Source organism: Orbicella franksi, chromosome 9 (assembly GCF_964199315.1).
Source record: "Orbicella franksi chromosome 9, jaOrbFran1.1, whole genome shotgun sequence".
Lineage (NCBI taxonomy): Eukaryota > Metazoa > Cnidaria > Anthozoa > Scleractinia > Merulinidae > Orbicella > Orbicella franksi.
In genome coordinates this window covers 13999381-14015509 of record NC_138153.1, presented here as the reverse complement: position 1 = coordinate 14015509, position 16129 = coordinate 13999381, and the positions used below count along the sequence as shown (strand labels likewise).

Genomic DNA, 16129 nt, shown 5'->3' with positions numbered 1-16129 from the left:
GCACCATATTTTGCACCAGATTTGAACTATTTTCAAGGAGGCAGAAAACAAATCGCAACTGTTTCATTTTTTAAGAAAACAAACAAACAAACAAACAAACAACTAACCAGCCACCTGAATTCTATATTTTTACCACTTGATTTTAACAGGAAACTCACTATGCTATCAGTGAAAAGTGAGTATGGTTCAACAGTGGGACTTAGCAAAACGTAACAGAAAAGTACAAGTCAATGGTAGAATTATATATGTATTTTACTGAGTAGAATACAAAGCTCTGCTGATAACTTGTATTTTAGTCCCAGCTTAAGTGTATTTAGTTTTCCCAACTGTGTTCAGAAGTTGTAAATTATAAATATCACTATAAATAAATAGATAAATAAATAAATAAATAAACAAATGATTAAAAGTAACTGAACAAAATTACGGTTATTTTCACCAAACTTGAATACAGGCCTGTACATAGGTGATCCAAAAACAACAGCTTTATATAGAAGCCTTCTTTTAAAATTTGTCTTCAAAGTGGTTTTAAAACTTCATGAAGTCAGAGTTAGGACATTGATTTTAAAATAAGGTCAAGGATAGAAATAACTTTGAAAAAAAGCACTACTTCTGCAACACCAATGTATTTTTCACAGAAAATTTCTTATTTCATAGTTTCAAATGAAATTCAAATTCAATGCAACAACTGTTAAAGGAGCTCAGTCATGGTATTTTGAGTTATTTTGGCCACATACAAAATAACCTTTAAATGGTAGGAAATCTGAAAATAACAGTTTAATAAGATAGAAAAACATAAAAGAGATAATGATAAACCATAAAGGGACAAGGATGGCTAAGGATGGGGAAGATTGACACGGATTACAAACGACAAATTTGAAAAATTGAGGCTAAACTTTTCAATATGTCCAAACCGTGACTGAGCCCCTTTAGGAATGATAATACAAGCAGGGTGTTCCTAAACAAAGCAACAGTAACAAAGGAAAATAGAAGTTTATCCGATAAGAGTTATCAAGAAAATTCGTCTAACCACTGATACCAATGCTGTTTTGAATTGACCTTTATTAAAAAGATTCATTCCTATTACATATAGTTGCTCAAAAGTAGTGGGACACAGGTTACCAACCTTTGTATTCCTGTAGTGTAAAGTGTGCTCTGAATAATTATGAACAGGTAAGATACAGCATTAATTTTTTGGTGTACAATGTGTGTCATGAGTGACATGTACCTGTCTCACGATCTCATTAGAGAGCTTAAGCAATGACAACGGCAACCCTGAGGACAATGCCCAGTAAAAATAAATATGGGTTATTGACCAAGTGTGAGGTCAAGATGGTTGGATATTGGCCAAGTTCTTTTTTTAAATGTTTATGGACCGAGACAGAGTCGAGGTCCATAAACTCGCAAAAAAAGAACGAGGCCAATAACCAGCCATCTTGACCGAACAAGCTTGGTCAATGAAGGATGCACCGGGACACGCCAGGTAGTCCCGCGCAGGCAAGATAGCTCCATCTTGTCTGCTCGGGTAGCCAATCACAGCACAGGATTTGATTCATCTTGCCCACTTACGATGCTAGCCATATAATAAATGTATATTCTACATGGGAACTTTGCAATTTTCTAAATCTGTTCAATGTGTCCATTGGTCTCAGAAATTGCTCAAACTAAATATGTAAGGCCACCCCTCAATTCCGAATGAATATGCAAAAAATAATTTGTCATTGTTCACGTTCTCCAAGTTACACAGAACTTACTCATTTCACATTGTTGTTGTGCAGAGGATGGCAAAGAAATGTACAAAGATTCATAAGGTACATGTACAACCACTGCTTTACTCATTAAACCTTTTTGCTTTCTTGCTGTGACTGCCATCTGGCTTGTGTAAGTTTTCCATTACCATAGCCACCCCTTTTGTTCCAAATGAAAGTTCAGTCAGTTGTTTTCTTATAACTGTTTACTCTGCCTTTCCATCATCTGTGAAATTATAAGTTCAAAACTCAAACTTATTACACAATAGGAAGCTTTAGCAGTGACAACAGCAATGCCAGGAGTGAGACCTACATGTGGTAAAAAACCTCTGGAATTTTGCGATAGTTGCTACCAGCTACAAATCTGTCCAACTGTATGCCAGCTGGGCTAAAAATCTGGTCAGACTAAATGCCAGCTATCAATTCCAAGAAGAAATACGAAAACATGACCATTTTGGCTCACGTTCTCCAAAATACAAAGAACTCAAGGTCATTTCACATTGTTTTCTTACAGAGGACACTTACAAAATGAATAGATGATGATGTATGTGCATTGCTGTTGATCTGCTCATTAAACCGTTTGTTTGGTGATGTTCTTGTCATGGTTTCCATCATGGTTTGCTAAGGCTCCCTAATATATCAAACACAAGAAACCATTTTTTACCACATTTCCAAACACTGAGAACTATAATCACTGGATGTTATCCTGCAATAGCATTTTAGATAAAACTGACAAAAGTTCAATTGATGCCTTACACTACTGTAAAATTGCTATTAAAACCTTTTAAAAGATAAAAGATTTTAAAAGACTCAGGACTGTAGTTAAAAATACCATGTGCATGGTTATAGCCTTTATAGACACCTGAAAAGTGTAACGATTGCTGAATATTTATTTTTTGCATTCACCTGGTGTATTAGCATGGTTACCCTATTCATATGGCAAGGGGTGGGTCTAATCGCAATTGACACAAAATGGAAAATATACCCTATCATAAATTTGGTTACATCAAACTCCCCCGCAATCTCAAATCATTTTCCCTTCATTGTACTTTGCTAGTCATTTAGTTACTATCAGTTATGTTGATCCTGCTTTCTTGAATTATTAAAAACTGGACCACTGGATAATGCAATTCAAGAGTCTTCATTGGCTTAGCCATCATGGTATATGCCCAGAGAGTGCTAAGGGGGGGGGGGGGGGGGGGAGAGGGATTCCCATAAAAAGGACAGGGGGAGTTTGAAAAGAACCCCTAAGAGGTATCAAGATCTTGTTTTGTGGGTGTGACTCCTAAGAGGTACCAATTCTAAAGCAACACATTATCTCCAGTAAATTTGTTTTTGGTTCAATACCCTAAAAGGGCCTGCAAAAGCTCCTGCTATGGAACTCTTGAGGCTGAACACCCTAAGAGGAACCAAAACTGCCTTTTTTAAGCCCTAAAAGTAAAAGGTACGACAAGCACCCCATCGTTTTTATATCAGAGTCTCCCCCCACCACCCTCCCTTCTGGGTATATGAACCACTGTACCATGCTCTACAAATATGGTACATGTACGCATAATTTTTATGGGCATTTTCTATATTTTGGGGAAATTTTAAATGAAACAATTATTCCACTCGTGCTTAATGGATATGAGATGATTATAATCAATGAGGTTCATAGCACCAAGTTAGCTACCTCCCATCTCATATCCATCGTGTGCTCAAGGAATAATTGTTAACTATTTTTTTCCTTGAGAGTTCAAGAGAGCAGGTTCAACTGTGTTTCAATCACCACAAATCACAGAGGGGTTGTTTATGATTCATGGGCCATTTACGACCAATCACAAAGTCAGAATAATAACTTTACCCTCCCTTTTGATAGTCTAAGTAATACTTTTGCACTGTATGTAAAGCTTAAGCTTATATAAGTTACTGAGTAAGAACACCTTTAGTTTAGTAAGTCTTAAAAAATGTAATCAAGTTACTAAGTTTAGTCATCATCTTCAGAGTCTTCGTCATCATCCATATCTCTCCTACTTCTAATGGTTTTCTTCAGTATAGTCGTGGAACTTTTCTTGGCGGCCTGATCTGGTCGTACACTCAAGTCTCCGCTGTAATTGATCACACCAGATTGCGCTATTCTCCACTCCATCATCTCTGTAGTGAACTCATCATGGCCGCCTAAATCATCAAATCCTATGATCTTATCTACGAACTTTCCGTCTTTGACCAGCTGTATCGTCGGTAGGACTCGCACATTCAATCTTTCAACTAAGAAATGGCAGCGTTGGGCGTCGACTTTGACGAATTTCGTTTCGATGTGTCTGGGCGCCAACAGAGAGAGATGTTTGTCCACGATCTTGCAGCGAAATGTGCTATCGCGATAGAAATGGCAAACGACTCTAGGGCTGTCTTTTGTTTCTTTAAAGAACTCTTTCTCTCCTGGAATCTCGGTGTACTGGCCATGCCCTTTATGAAGCCACTCCCGTTTTTGTTGCTCTTGCTTTTTCAGTTGCTCCAACCGTTTTTCTCGAAGCTCTTCCATTTCATCTGTCGTCATGCGGTCCAGTTTGTCAAGCTCTGAATCGATCTGCTCTTCCATAACCTTTGTGGCTTGAAGCACGGTGTTTTGAATGTGGTGTTCGATGTTTCCAGCCATTTTGTCCGCTGAAATCAGCTTTTCAAACGATGTAAAATGACTAAAATGAAAATTTTCTCGAAGTTTAGAATTGTGTGGTTCAGTTTTGAATTCGTTTCCAGGCGCCAAAATTTATTTAGAGGTCCCTCGAGGTCTCCTGGGGACTAAAGCGTTCTCTGAGAATTGTGGGACATTTCAAGATGGCGGATCCTTGAAGAAAGTCTGTCGCTCGTGTTTGAGTCGCCTGAAAGGACTCGAAAACATTTTTTGTTGCTAATTGCGAAGTTCTTTCCTCGCAAAACTCGCATAAGAAACATGGAAGATAACACAGTTAAAGAAAAAGAGACGGAACAACAAACTGAAACAATGTCGAAGCGACAGAGGAAAAGACTTCTGAAGCATCAATTGTTCGTGGAACGTAGAAAAGTTAAAAGGAAAGAAAAGAAAGAGAGAAAGAAGGCCCAAAAAAGGAAATTACAGGAAGAACGAGAGAGAGAAGAAGGGCAAGCAAGTGCAAGTGTCGATGCCTCTCCTAAAAAGTCGACATTTACAACGAAACTTAAATCAATGAGTTCGGACGACGCTTCTTCTCTTCGTATCGCAATAGATCTGAGCTTTGATGATTTAATGAACGATCGTGATATTCATAAACTATTGAAACAAGTTCAACGAACGTATTCCATCAACAGAAGAGCGAAGCATCCAGTTCAGTTTTACCTCACAAGTTTCGGGGGCAGATCGAAGACAATACTGGAAGAGATCAAGTGTAACTATGGAAACTGGGATGTTCACATTAAGACGGAACCTTATAGTGATATCTTCTCGCAAGAAGACGTAGTTTATTTGACCTCGGATTCTCCCAATGTTTTAAGCGAAGTCGACGAGTCCAAGGCGTATATTATCGGCGGACTTGTTGATCATAATCATCACAAAGGCCTGTGCTACGAGCTCGCTATCCAGCGGGGAATCGCTCATGCACAACTGCCAATCACCGAGTTTGTCAAATTGAAATCCAGGAAAGTGATCACTGTTAATCAGGTGTTTGAGATTTTGTTGGTTTTCACAGAGACAAAGGACTGGAGAGAGGCGTTTTTCAAAGTTATTCCTGCTAGGAAAAGGGAAGAAGATTCCGAAACCCAAGAAGTTGGTGAAGAAGAGGATTCTGTCGAGAATGGCGGCGCTTCTGAAGGCGAGAGTGAAGAATCAGACAAAGGAAATGCTGATCAAGTTAAGCCCGAGTGAAAGGCTAAACAAAACTGTTGCTACCGCGAACTTGAGAAATGATTGTGAATCTAAATTTGAATAAAGAACACATTATCTAGGAGTTTAGTCATTTTTTCAAGCTTTTATTTTTTCTGAACCAATTCAGTTTGCTGCGGCACAAGTTACACGCAAAACCACCCAGTGCAATTCCCCCACTCCCCCCCCCCCCCGAAACGAGCATGCATGTCACGCAACACTTTTAACGTAGCAAGTGTTCCTGGAGGGGAGGTATGGAACTCGGACCAGATCACCTCGGATCGCCGATTTAAATAAGAATGGCAACTATCGTTTATTCCTCGTTCTTGAACCGAGTTGATCCGGTCCGAGTTGTTTCTCAAAGGGGAATCAAGATCAACCTTTCGACTACTGTAACAGGGAGGTTTGAAAACTGTATCAAATAGTAAGGAAATTTCCGCCGTACCGTTCCGAACGGAGGTAGTCTACAATTTTCGGGAAAATTACTGTTCCATTTGACTTTCAAGCGAAATTTCCGGATTTTTCGCTAAATTGCAAACACCCAGAACCCCCAAGGTCTCTTTCGCCAACCTCCCTTCCCTGGAGACAAGGTTTTCTCGTTTGTGGATCGTGAACCTCCCCAGTGGAAAGCATCGTTGCGTGATAACCAAACTAACTTACATGACTCTTTTTTCTAACATGACGTTGATTCCCATCCTGACATAACTTCAACTTCCGCCATTCTTTTGGTTTGTAAACAGCCCGTGAGAAAGATTGAGTGACAAACCAAAATTAAAGGGAACTACTGTGGTCACCGTTATTGGGACCGTCACGCAACGCCTTTATATTCTGCCGTAACAAAGAGATCACGGCGGGGTTCACCGTCACGCCATCAAAAATAAAAATCCTAACCATTCAATAGAACAAGTCATGAGTCTGGGATATGAGAGATGATTGATATATAAACAACCTCACCAAGATTTAGGTCTGTATGATTTTTCATTCGCGCGTTACTTAATTAGAAGTGTTTCACCCAAATTTGCAGAACTTTGTATGGAGACGCCATGTTGGTGCCCATCCAGCTTAAACGTTGCAAAACGTCAAGTTCTTAGATGGTCTTATTTCCGATGAGACTAAACCTTGCAGAAGGATTGGTAATTTTTGATTTTACAAAATGATGACGTCACATGACAACCGGCCATATTTGTAAACAAAAATTCTAAGGAACGTACTGAAAGAATTGGGATGTCTACAGGAATACGAAAAAAATGCATAAGCTGGAATAGCTGGGACGAGCCCTAAAACGCATCTAAAATTTCACACTAGAATCAAACGGAAAAAATTCGACAAAATAATTGTCATGGACATAAAGTCATCAACGTTTAATTTTGACTCGTCAAAATATAAATACAAAGTCAAGCTGGGGAGAGGGTTGAGTGATTGAAATTATCATTATATACAATCAACATAGAAGGGCTGCATTGAGGCCGGTTTGGAATATTTGTATCTGGACTTCCACGCAGAACAATTTTACAATTACTTTGGCTACTACCTTTTTTGATACGATTTCTGTCATCTATAAATATTTTGTACTATTTTCTTCAAAACAACTAGTTTTAAAATACTACTGAAATGAAGAAAGCTGACAATTTTTACACCCAGCAACCATTTACAATACAACAATAAGCGAAAACTATCTACCTAAAAAAGACATCAAACACATTTTTGCCAGCTTTAGAGACTGCTGGTCGTTGTACTTTACACTGTTCTTATTAGTATTTCCAATCTTCAAAATGTCATGTATCTTAAGACACAGAACGCAATGTAGCCTATTGGTTTTCGGGTACAAAATTAACGATCAGATTTATAATCATCTGATAATTCATCGCCTTGAGCCACATAAAAGTTATTCCTACGAAAATAACTTTCTTAGACCTGGTCAGAAGCCGAAAAAGTCGGCCAGATTTCTCTCAGTATTCACTTCCAGTTTCCCCCTCTCTAACTTTCCACTTGCAACCCTCGCTGTCCACATTCGCCGGTCTTCCTCCATTGTTAAGTTCTGGTTTTCTTTTCTCTCTTTCTCTCCATACAATCTTTATATCTTGAAGTTGTTCGTCGTAAGACTGTTCGTTAGCGCGGACACAGAGTGAGGCCCCAACAAACCAATGCGCTGTTTTTGTTTGCGTTGTTCTGTCATCTAAAGAGAAAAACAAACAAAAAATCTTTGAAGCTAAAGCTCGGGGAAACTATATTGAAACTAACCATCAAAGAGTAAGGTTCGTAAGAATTACTACGTCTACCAGTGGTTCCAGATGAAAGAAGACTTCATGGACCGACAGCAAGCGAGAAAGAGAGAAAAAGTAGGAAGGAACTGCATTATCGTTGGGTTGTCACCGTTTCTTTTCCTGTCGAGATAATCGTAACCTCTTACGCTCTTAGGGCTCGTCACGCAATCTTTAAAAGATTGTGTGACAAGCCATAAGGACGTCTGTGTAGGGGGCTAAGACGCTCAAAGTACACTGAATAAGACAATCTGATTTCCGAGGCGTACCTGCTCCTTGAGTTCTGACAGTTGTTGTGACAAAGTGAACACCAGCCGCGTTGTGCTTTCAAGTTTCTCCTGAAGACTTCTCATTTCATTTTGCTCGCTTTCTCCTTCGTCCATCGCCAGGCTCATGGCACGCATGCGTGGAAACCACTCCAGATCATGTTCCTACAGAGATGTGAGTTTGAGTCAAGACTTTTCAGTGTACATGCTAACTACCGGTACCTGCCATTACAACAAACTGCAGACGAGTTGAGAAATAATCGCATTTCAAAAAAATAAAGTAAGTCAGTTGTGCAATAAACATGGAGCACTTTGTAGCAACGCTCCTTTTCTCGGAATCATGGGTCGTTAGTTCATCGCAGGTAAGCCCCCTACCCCTACCCCCTACCCCATTAATAAGATCCACACAGCATTGTTATCAGATCTGCTAAGAATTTGCCAGTACTCATTTCTACACCTGTGTGGAGAGAGGCACAATGAGAGTTAAGTATCTTGCTTAAGAACATAGCAAAATGACCCCGCCAGGGATCGAAGTAGAAAAACTAGTCCAACGCAACAACACTAAGTCCTCCCGCTGTTATGAAGAAGTTCAATTATTTAAAGCTTATCAAACCGCGCTTACTTGTTTGATCATTAGCTTAAGAATAAGACTGCCTCTCATCGCTCAGAACCCATGACCGCAAGAAACGTCTATCTAACTCGACGTCACTCTCCCCAACCCTTACCCCTAGGGAATCCTCTTTGCACTCATGACGTACCTTAACCATCTGGCTGACGTAACTCTCGGGCCCAGTAAACTCGGTCGTGTCCTTGACCTTGAGTAAGACTATAAAGTACAAGTAGTGCCACATGTTGTGTTCTGAATTGATGTGTTCATCAAACGACACCACTTTGTTATCGAAAGCTGATCGATCAAGACCTGAGAATGAGATACAGTAAAAACGCGCTAAGAACCTGTTAAAATTCCCCTGTTAAAGAACCCGTCACATAAGAACCATTCTAGGCTAAAATCTCAATACAGGTTCTTTTTGTTCAAAATATAGAGTTTTTTATGTGGCTAAATATCATTTAGGCAAGGTTAAACTCGCGCTAATGCAGCTAGCTAGTGTGCCCATCCAGCTAATATCATTTAGGCAAGTTAAATATGCGCTTATGCAGCCAGCGGTTTCCGCGTTTGGGAGTACGTGACCTGTGGGGCGGCCTTCAGGGGTTTTGCAGGGGTTTATGGTTCATTGCATAATAGTGTTGTAGTGTATTCTGCTGATTGTTGCGGATCAGTTGCACTGCTTTGCTCGCGAATCATTGCGGATTCTTGCACCCTCTCCTCCCTCCCGTTTTGTTCTTGGTCAGGGTAAGTATTCCCCAGGTAAGTAGATTCCACTGAATTTCTTTCAGTGTGACGGTGCTGGTTAGCGGACGCTCATTGGGTGGTTCCTGCTTTCCAGGGTTGCCATGGATACCTCCTAGCGGCTTATGGCTTTGGCACCCCGCTAACCTTTAAGGCACCAGTTCCCAAGCTCATCTATTTGCGATGAGTTTAACAAATATCATACAGTACATCACCAAAAAGGTAAAAAAAAACTAGCCAGGACACGGGCAGTGTTACAAGACCACAATACTGTACTGTGAATGATTCAATATAAAGGCCATACCTATGAGTACAAGTTGTTGTTGTTGTTGTTGTTGTTTTTTGAATTAAGAACCTGATTAAGAACCTAGGTAGCCTAATTTCACAGTAAACACCATTTATATAAGAACCTATAGAGGCTAACTTGAAGAAACCTAAGTTCTTATAAGCGGTTTTTTGTGTAGAGTTAAAGCCAGCATTAAGCGATCACCAAGAGCCCATGGGCTCCTGGCGGTCACCTATATTCGTACCCAATCGCATTTTGGAAAGTCTACAGTGATGTATTTCATAGGTTGACACGTATTCGACGGTCACCTTAGAATCAATAATTAATATTTATAAAAACCGTAAGCGCCTGAAATTAGATTTCACTGAAAATCTCTAAAAGATGCGTGGAAATTCCGCGGATGATCTGGGGATGAATGGTTTTCGACAAAGTCGTCTTGAAGGAATTAACTGTACTGTAAACCAGTCGCACAAGAAGTTGCTGGGTTAACCTTTACGACGCGGCCCCTTATCTATTCCTCAAGGGGAAACCTTGGTGAGTATGATTTTTGAAGCCAAACACAAGCATACCAACAACTCAAGCTTATAGAGCATACTAGAGACTTTTGCAATGAATGTCGAAAAACCAAAACGTAAATAATCGCATCTAGCCAATCACAACAAATACAAAGAAGGCAATGAACCAATCAGAACCCAATGCAGAAACAGTATCGAGCGTGGAAAAAAAAAACACACGCAACCCACGTCAAAACTCAATTTGAAAACCTGTCCGACTCTAAAAGAAGTCTTGGTCACTTACCACAAATAAAACACGTGTTCTTGAGAACCTCTTCCTTGTTCTGTTTCTCGCTTCTCAGATCAGCGAACGTGTCGATAATCACACCAAATATCAGGTTGAGTACAATGATGATGACCACAAAGAAGAACAACAGGTCGTAAATGACCCGGCCCACAAACATGTTCTCCTTCAAGGAGGGTCGTCTGAGGACGTCTCCGATGCCCCCTCCATTTCTGAGTCCCTGATTCAGGGTGGTGACAATGCACATTATCAGGGTGTCACAGGCGCGCTCCTTTACGCTCTCTTCTGACTCTGAGCTTGTTTGGGTCAGTGAAAAAGTTTCTTCGCAGTTCTTGTCATCAGCATTGCACGTATTTGGTGGGGTGGACGCTGAAAAGGAAGATGACAGGAAAGATAAAGGGAAAAAATAATAACGAAATGACAGAAGTAACCAGCCGCAGTAACTGAGCGATTTTTCGCTTTCATGGGTCAGAGATGGGTGACGCGAACTGTTACCACAAACGATCAAGGGAAGACGACCATTTTCAAAAAATAATAATAATGAATTAAAAAAAAAAAAAAACACAAAGTATCACAATTCTGTGAAACTGGCTCCGAGGTTCAGGAGAACTGCGTTCATTCTCTAAGGCGGAAGTTAGAAGTACTCAATATGTCAGTCTGCAAAAATTCTTCAGGTAAGGCAAAGGCAAAGTATTGGAATTATAAAAAAAAGATACATCGTGGAGTAAGCGGTAGTTACTTCAGGAACCTTGCCTTTAAAGATAGACCAATCAGTGAGAGAGGGGAATGTCATCGAATGTCACGTGCTCCATCGACTCGGAATGCGGACCTGCATGCTAAAGTTCTCACGGGCAACCGCTCGTTTGACAAGCAGATAACGTCAAATCATTGAATATCACGCTTATTTAACAGCGCGCTGATGACAGTCGAAGAAAACCTGCATAACGCTCTAGTGTGTTCTGGTCTTTACTGTAAGGCAGTAAGGCTGTTGATGTCTGACTACAAAACTAAGTAAGTCACTTAGGTAGGTAAAAGAATCTTGACTCACCAGAGCTAAGAGACAATCTTGGATCAGTTTCGATCAAGAAGTCGTCTTTGAGGAACAGATATCCAATGATGGAGAACATGTAGACAAGTATGAGAGCCAAGACGGCGGTCAAGATAATGGAGCGGCCATTCCGAGTAACGCTCTTGATCACGTTCAAAAGCGTGTCCTCACGGAAAATCACGTCTAACAGCTGTCAGAATGTGAAGGTGTCGCAATTAGCGCACAAAAATACATATATCTGCTATTAACCACGCGCGAGGGCCGTATACGGAGAATATCGACCCGAGGTCTTGACAGCATTGACCTGGCGCAGTAAGATTCGTACAAAAAAGACCAAGGGCCGATACTCTCCCAATACGGTCCCTAGCAAGTTGGTTAGGTAAGGTAAAGTCTGCATACGAGGAAGGGGCCCATCAACCCGGCGCTTCTCCCAGTTTCCGTAGCATGAAGCGACTAGCCTTAAGAATATTTTTACTTCCCCCGAGATGGGATGCTAGTCCATAGCAGCGTTTTCCTAAGCATTAAATTTGCCGGTACCAATTTATAAACCTGGATGGAGATAGCACTGTGAGAGTAAAGCGTCTTGCTCAAGAACACAACACAATGCCAATGTCCCCAGCCAGGGCTCGAAACCGGAACGCTCGATCCAAAGTCGAGCGCACTAACCCTGACGTCACCGCGTTTCCACGTTAATAAGAGACTCGTTACTCGATCACAATTATTAAAGCCACGATCACGGACTGGAAGGACACCGTGAGCTTCCAGTCCGTAATTCTTAGATGCGACGCGTTTACTCACGTTTGACTTTCTCAAAAGGAAAGAAGGACAAGATAATTAGAAGGAAGAGAATTTGTTACGGGTAAGTTAATTCTTTTGGGAGATGGGTTAGCCACAAAACAACCATGTTCAACATTGAAATTCTTCTGTATGCTTTCATGTAATGATGGCGCTACCCTGAGGTGACGAGGGGCGAGATTCAAGTTCTCATAGACTGGTATATGAATTCGTTATAATAAGACGATGAGAAGTTCGTAATTAATCAAAGAGAGCTACTCACCAGTATGCTGTAGAAGAAAGTGTGCACGGTTAAACCAAGGAAACCGAAGGTGAAATACATCAAATGAAGAACAAGGTTTCTGTCCGACAGAAGCCGGCGGACATTGTGATCAAACGTGCCGCGGTTACCGACATAACTCACTATGAATATTGCTTTGATAATAACCTGAAAAATAAGAGTGCACGTGAGCTTGTAAAAATGAACACGAAACTGGCAGTTCTTGAAGACTGTTATGACAATAGCCTGTTCCAGGCTCTCGGTCAGTGGGAACGATCGAAAAAGCGGGATCTGGGAGAGAAAAGGAGGGGTCAGGTCTCCAGTCCCTTTTCTCTCCCGGATCTCACTCGTCGCTGATCCCGCTCGTCGTCCGCCCGCTTTTTCGATCGTCCCCACTGACCGAGAGCCTGGAACAGGCTATTATGATAATAGCCAATAGCTACAGGTAGCGAAATAATAAACAAATCCAGACCAAAGGGAAGCTCCCGGTGAAAAGCGCGGGAAAACGGGGTGAAATTTAGAGATCTTGGTTTTTGTGGAGGGAGGAAACTGAAACGGAGAACCCGGAAAAAAACCTCGAAATAAGGCAAGAACCAACAAAAAACTCAACCCACATATGGCACCGGACCGGAATCGAACCCGGGTCACATTCGTGGGAGGCAACAGCTCTCACTACGACGCCATCCCTGCTCCCTTATTAGGTAACGACTGTTTCCTCTGCTACTATCCTTACATTTGCTAATCCTAATATTTTAAGTGTGGGTTCCAGTCCAACGGAGAAAATAAGTCGAAGGATAGTCGAGCCCACGAACGTCCTGATCCCAGACGGGCGAGGAAAAGTCACTATAATAGAAAACGACACAAGCATGGCCAGCCACACCAAGACAGACAGGCGACCGTCAAGTTCTGCAGGGAGACAAATTGCAAAATGACAATGACTTGCGTAGAAAAAATGCTATCATATCATATATAATGGTCGCTGGAGTAGGCCTAGTGGTTCATTAGAACACAATACAAGAACACCAACTGGCAACGAAATTCTGATGTTCTAACTTGAAGTTAATTTTCATCTGATCTAAAAGTGTTAGTTTAAGTGTCTAGGTCATCCAAATTCAGACAATTTCAAGGCTTCCCAAATGGTGATAGAATTAACTGAAAAATTACAATAGCGGCTTAAAACTGTAAACTAACCCAAAGAAAGATAGGAAAGCCAAAAGGAGCATGGATGGGCAAAATTAGAAATTATGAAAAACAGATTGCATTAGAGTAAACTTGAAAAAACATCTGCCCGACTTTTTTCAAGTTCATATCAATGAGTATAAAAGTGTTATTTTTAATGCTGAGCTCGGAAATCATCTTTCTTTCATTTGTGGACGAGATTTTACAAATAAAAGCCAGATGTTTAACACTCATAATTGACAAAAGTAAACAAAAATACCTAAAATACTGTGACCAAACTCCTTTAAGCCAATGAGAGCTATACCTAGACAACGTAACGCAATCCGCCGTGACACTTACCACCTGGTCCATCAGAAAACGGATAAAAAAATGCAACAAGCAAGTTGATCAGCACAGCAAAGTTGATGGAGATTTGCTCCCATAAAGTCATCCGGCTGCTCACTCCGAATAAGAATCGGCTCTCTGAAATGAGAAATAGCAGGGTTATATACACCTGTATACTCTCCAATCTGGACTACTCCGAGATTTGGTCACTGAGTCCTAGGTTCAGTTGCACTTTTGACGTAATCTCAAAGGAAGATGGAGCTGATAGAAACAAAACTACGGATACATGGCAGGAGGAAGGAAGAGAGAAAGAGAAGCTTAGAAAAGAAAGATTTCTCTCTTAGTAATAAAAGGGCAAGACTTTTTTAGGACTGAAAGCATCTGAAGCACTTGTTACCTCGTAGCTTCTTCTGCCACTGCATCTCGCGGAAAAGCTCCTCCGTTCTATCAAAGAAATCTGAAATCTGAAAACGAAAGAGATAATTAAATTCAAAATAACGCTGCGAGTGCAAATGAAATCATTTGAAGGAAAACCATCATTGTTGTTCAAAGTGATCTGACATGATAAAGCGCCAATATAATAGCCAATAAGCTTCAGATATGAAACGAAAATTCTAAATTTTACAAAGTTCTCATTGGTTCATTGTGTTATTATTGTTCATTGTGAATGCTTTGGTTTTGGTTTCATGAAAGTTAATTAAAAGGTCCTTATCTGTGAGAATCCGTCGGAAGACGTACAGAACACCTACTTATTCGATTTTGATATTTATCACCTGCCTACTATACTAGGGAGAAATTACAGGTCGATTAGTTACCTTGCTGTTCTGATCATCTCTCTCACAAGTCTGATAAGCATCAATTTTGCTTTCAGGAGTTAAAAACTCACAAATGTTTGGCACTGGAAACACAATCTGTTCCATTGTACGGTCTCGGCGTACAATCTAAAAAACGAAAGAGTAAGGACTGTAGAATCAGTCACGATTAGTACTTTATCGGGACCTAAAAGGGCACTTCCAAGGTAGGGACATAGCTGACGCAAGGATTTATGTTTCTCTACTTACTAAATGCATAATTGGTAGTCGTTTCATGAAATATTAAGGTGACTATAAACGGTTTCCAGCACCTTCCAAGACGTAGATTTTGATGGATCATTATAACCACTCTTAATCAGTTGATGCTAAAATCAAGGAATCAACAAACTCCCCAATCATTGGTGAAATTATTGTTATCAGTTTGGCGACACTATGTTACTATAGCAACAGTATGGCCTGCTAAACACACCCTTAATTTTGGCTTTAAGTGCTTATTTTTGAAAAACGGCAGGGTGAAAAAACTTCTTAATTATCGAATTTTGATGAGAAGGATAAGATGCAACTTTTGGCAAAGTTTTAAAAAAATTCTGTACTTGGGGTTCAGAGCCACCATATATTCACGAAAATCTTGAGCCACCTAACAAGCTACGAGAAAGCTCTTAGTGGACTTTTTCTTTCAGGGTGCTTACCTCAATTTGTGCTGTGTGTTTAGCATAGTATTCCAGAGCGCTATCACTTCTAACTTCCTCCAAGTCTGAAGGCGGGCTGGGTTTGAGTAAACTCGCCATCTCCTTATTGTGTTGTGAAAGCTAAAAAAGTAAACTGAACACATCAGTGAAGGAAGTTAGGGAATTTTACGATCAGTAGCAAGATGAGAAAGGAAGGAAGAAAAATATTGAATGCCTTTAAATTTAGAAGCGGCGCGAGTTGCACATTTGTTACCGAGGGGAGAACAATCTCACCCTCGTTCAACCTGGATTGTCCGCGAACGATTTCCCCTTCTAGGAACAAACAAACAATAGTTTACACAGCGACTATTCTTTGGGACAATATCCCCACTGACCTTAAAGATCTCAAGTCTTCAACTTCTCTAAACAACTTCTCTCAATATCTATAGAAACCTTACAATAACTGGAGAATGACTACAAAACTTTC

At 40.5% G+C, this 16129-nt stretch overlaps 3 protein-coding genes across 4 annotated transcripts in view; 1 reads left to right on the top strand and 2 right to left on the bottom strand.

Moving 5' to 3' along the window:
* Positions 1 to 2934: 2934 nt before the first annotated feature.
* On the bottom strand, positions 2935 to 4488 carry LOC145496418 (thioredoxin domain-containing protein 9-like). The gene has a single exon (XM_081476064.1). It carries the CDS (start codon positions 4378 to 4380, stop codon positions 3712 to 3714), a length of 669 nt encoding a protein of 222 aa, XP_081332190.1. The 5' UTR covers positions 4381 to 4488; the 3' UTR covers positions 2935 to 3711.
* Positions 4489 to 4544: 56 nt separating this feature from the next.
* On the top strand, positions 4545 to 5697 carry LOC145496413 (tRNA methyltransferase 10 homolog A-like). The gene has a single exon (XM_081476060.1). It carries the CDS (start codon positions 4675 to 4677, stop codon positions 5599 to 5601), a length of 927 nt encoding a protein of 308 aa, XP_081332186.1. The 5' UTR covers positions 4545 to 4674; the 3' UTR covers positions 5602 to 5697.
* A 27-nt stretch (positions 5698 to 5724) lies between these two features.
* LOC145496403 (inositol 1,4,5-trisphosphate receptor-like) overlaps positions 5725 to 16129 on the bottom strand; it is a 48399-nt gene continuing 37994 nt past the window's right edge. For both annotated transcript variants that reach the window (XM_081476040.1, XM_081476041.1), the window contains 11 exons: positions 15664 to 15783; positions 14978 to 15103; positions 14560 to 14626; positions 14178 to 14300; positions 13393 to 13565; positions 12663 to 12827; positions 11606 to 11795; positions 10558 to 10926; positions 8884 to 9044; positions 8129 to 8290; positions 5725 to 7774 (listed from right to left, as the gene is read on the bottom strand). In XM_081476040.1, the coding sequence (XP_081332166.1) occupies positions 7673 to 7774; positions 8129 to 8290; positions 8884 to 9044; positions 10558 to 10926; positions 11606 to 11795; positions 12663 to 12827; positions 13393 to 13565; positions 14178 to 14300; positions 14560 to 14626; positions 14978 to 15103; positions 15664 to 15783 (1758 nt within the window). In that variant the 3' untranslated portion in view covers positions 5725 to 7672. The remainder of the gene's footprint in view (positions 7775 to 8128; positions 8291 to 8883; positions 9045 to 10557; positions 10927 to 11605; positions 11796 to 12662; positions 12828 to 13392; positions 13566 to 14177; positions 14301 to 14559; positions 14627 to 14977; positions 15104 to 15663; positions 15784 to 16129) is intronic.

Coding starts and splice junctions, on each gene's coding strand:
- LOC145496418 (XM_081476064.1), bottom strand. CDS start 4,380: ATGGCTGGAAACATCGAACACCACATTCAAAACACCGTGCTTCAAGCC.
- LOC145496413 (XM_081476060.1), top strand. CDS start 4,675: ATGGAAGATAACACAGTTAAAGAAAAAGAGACGGAACAACAAACTGAA.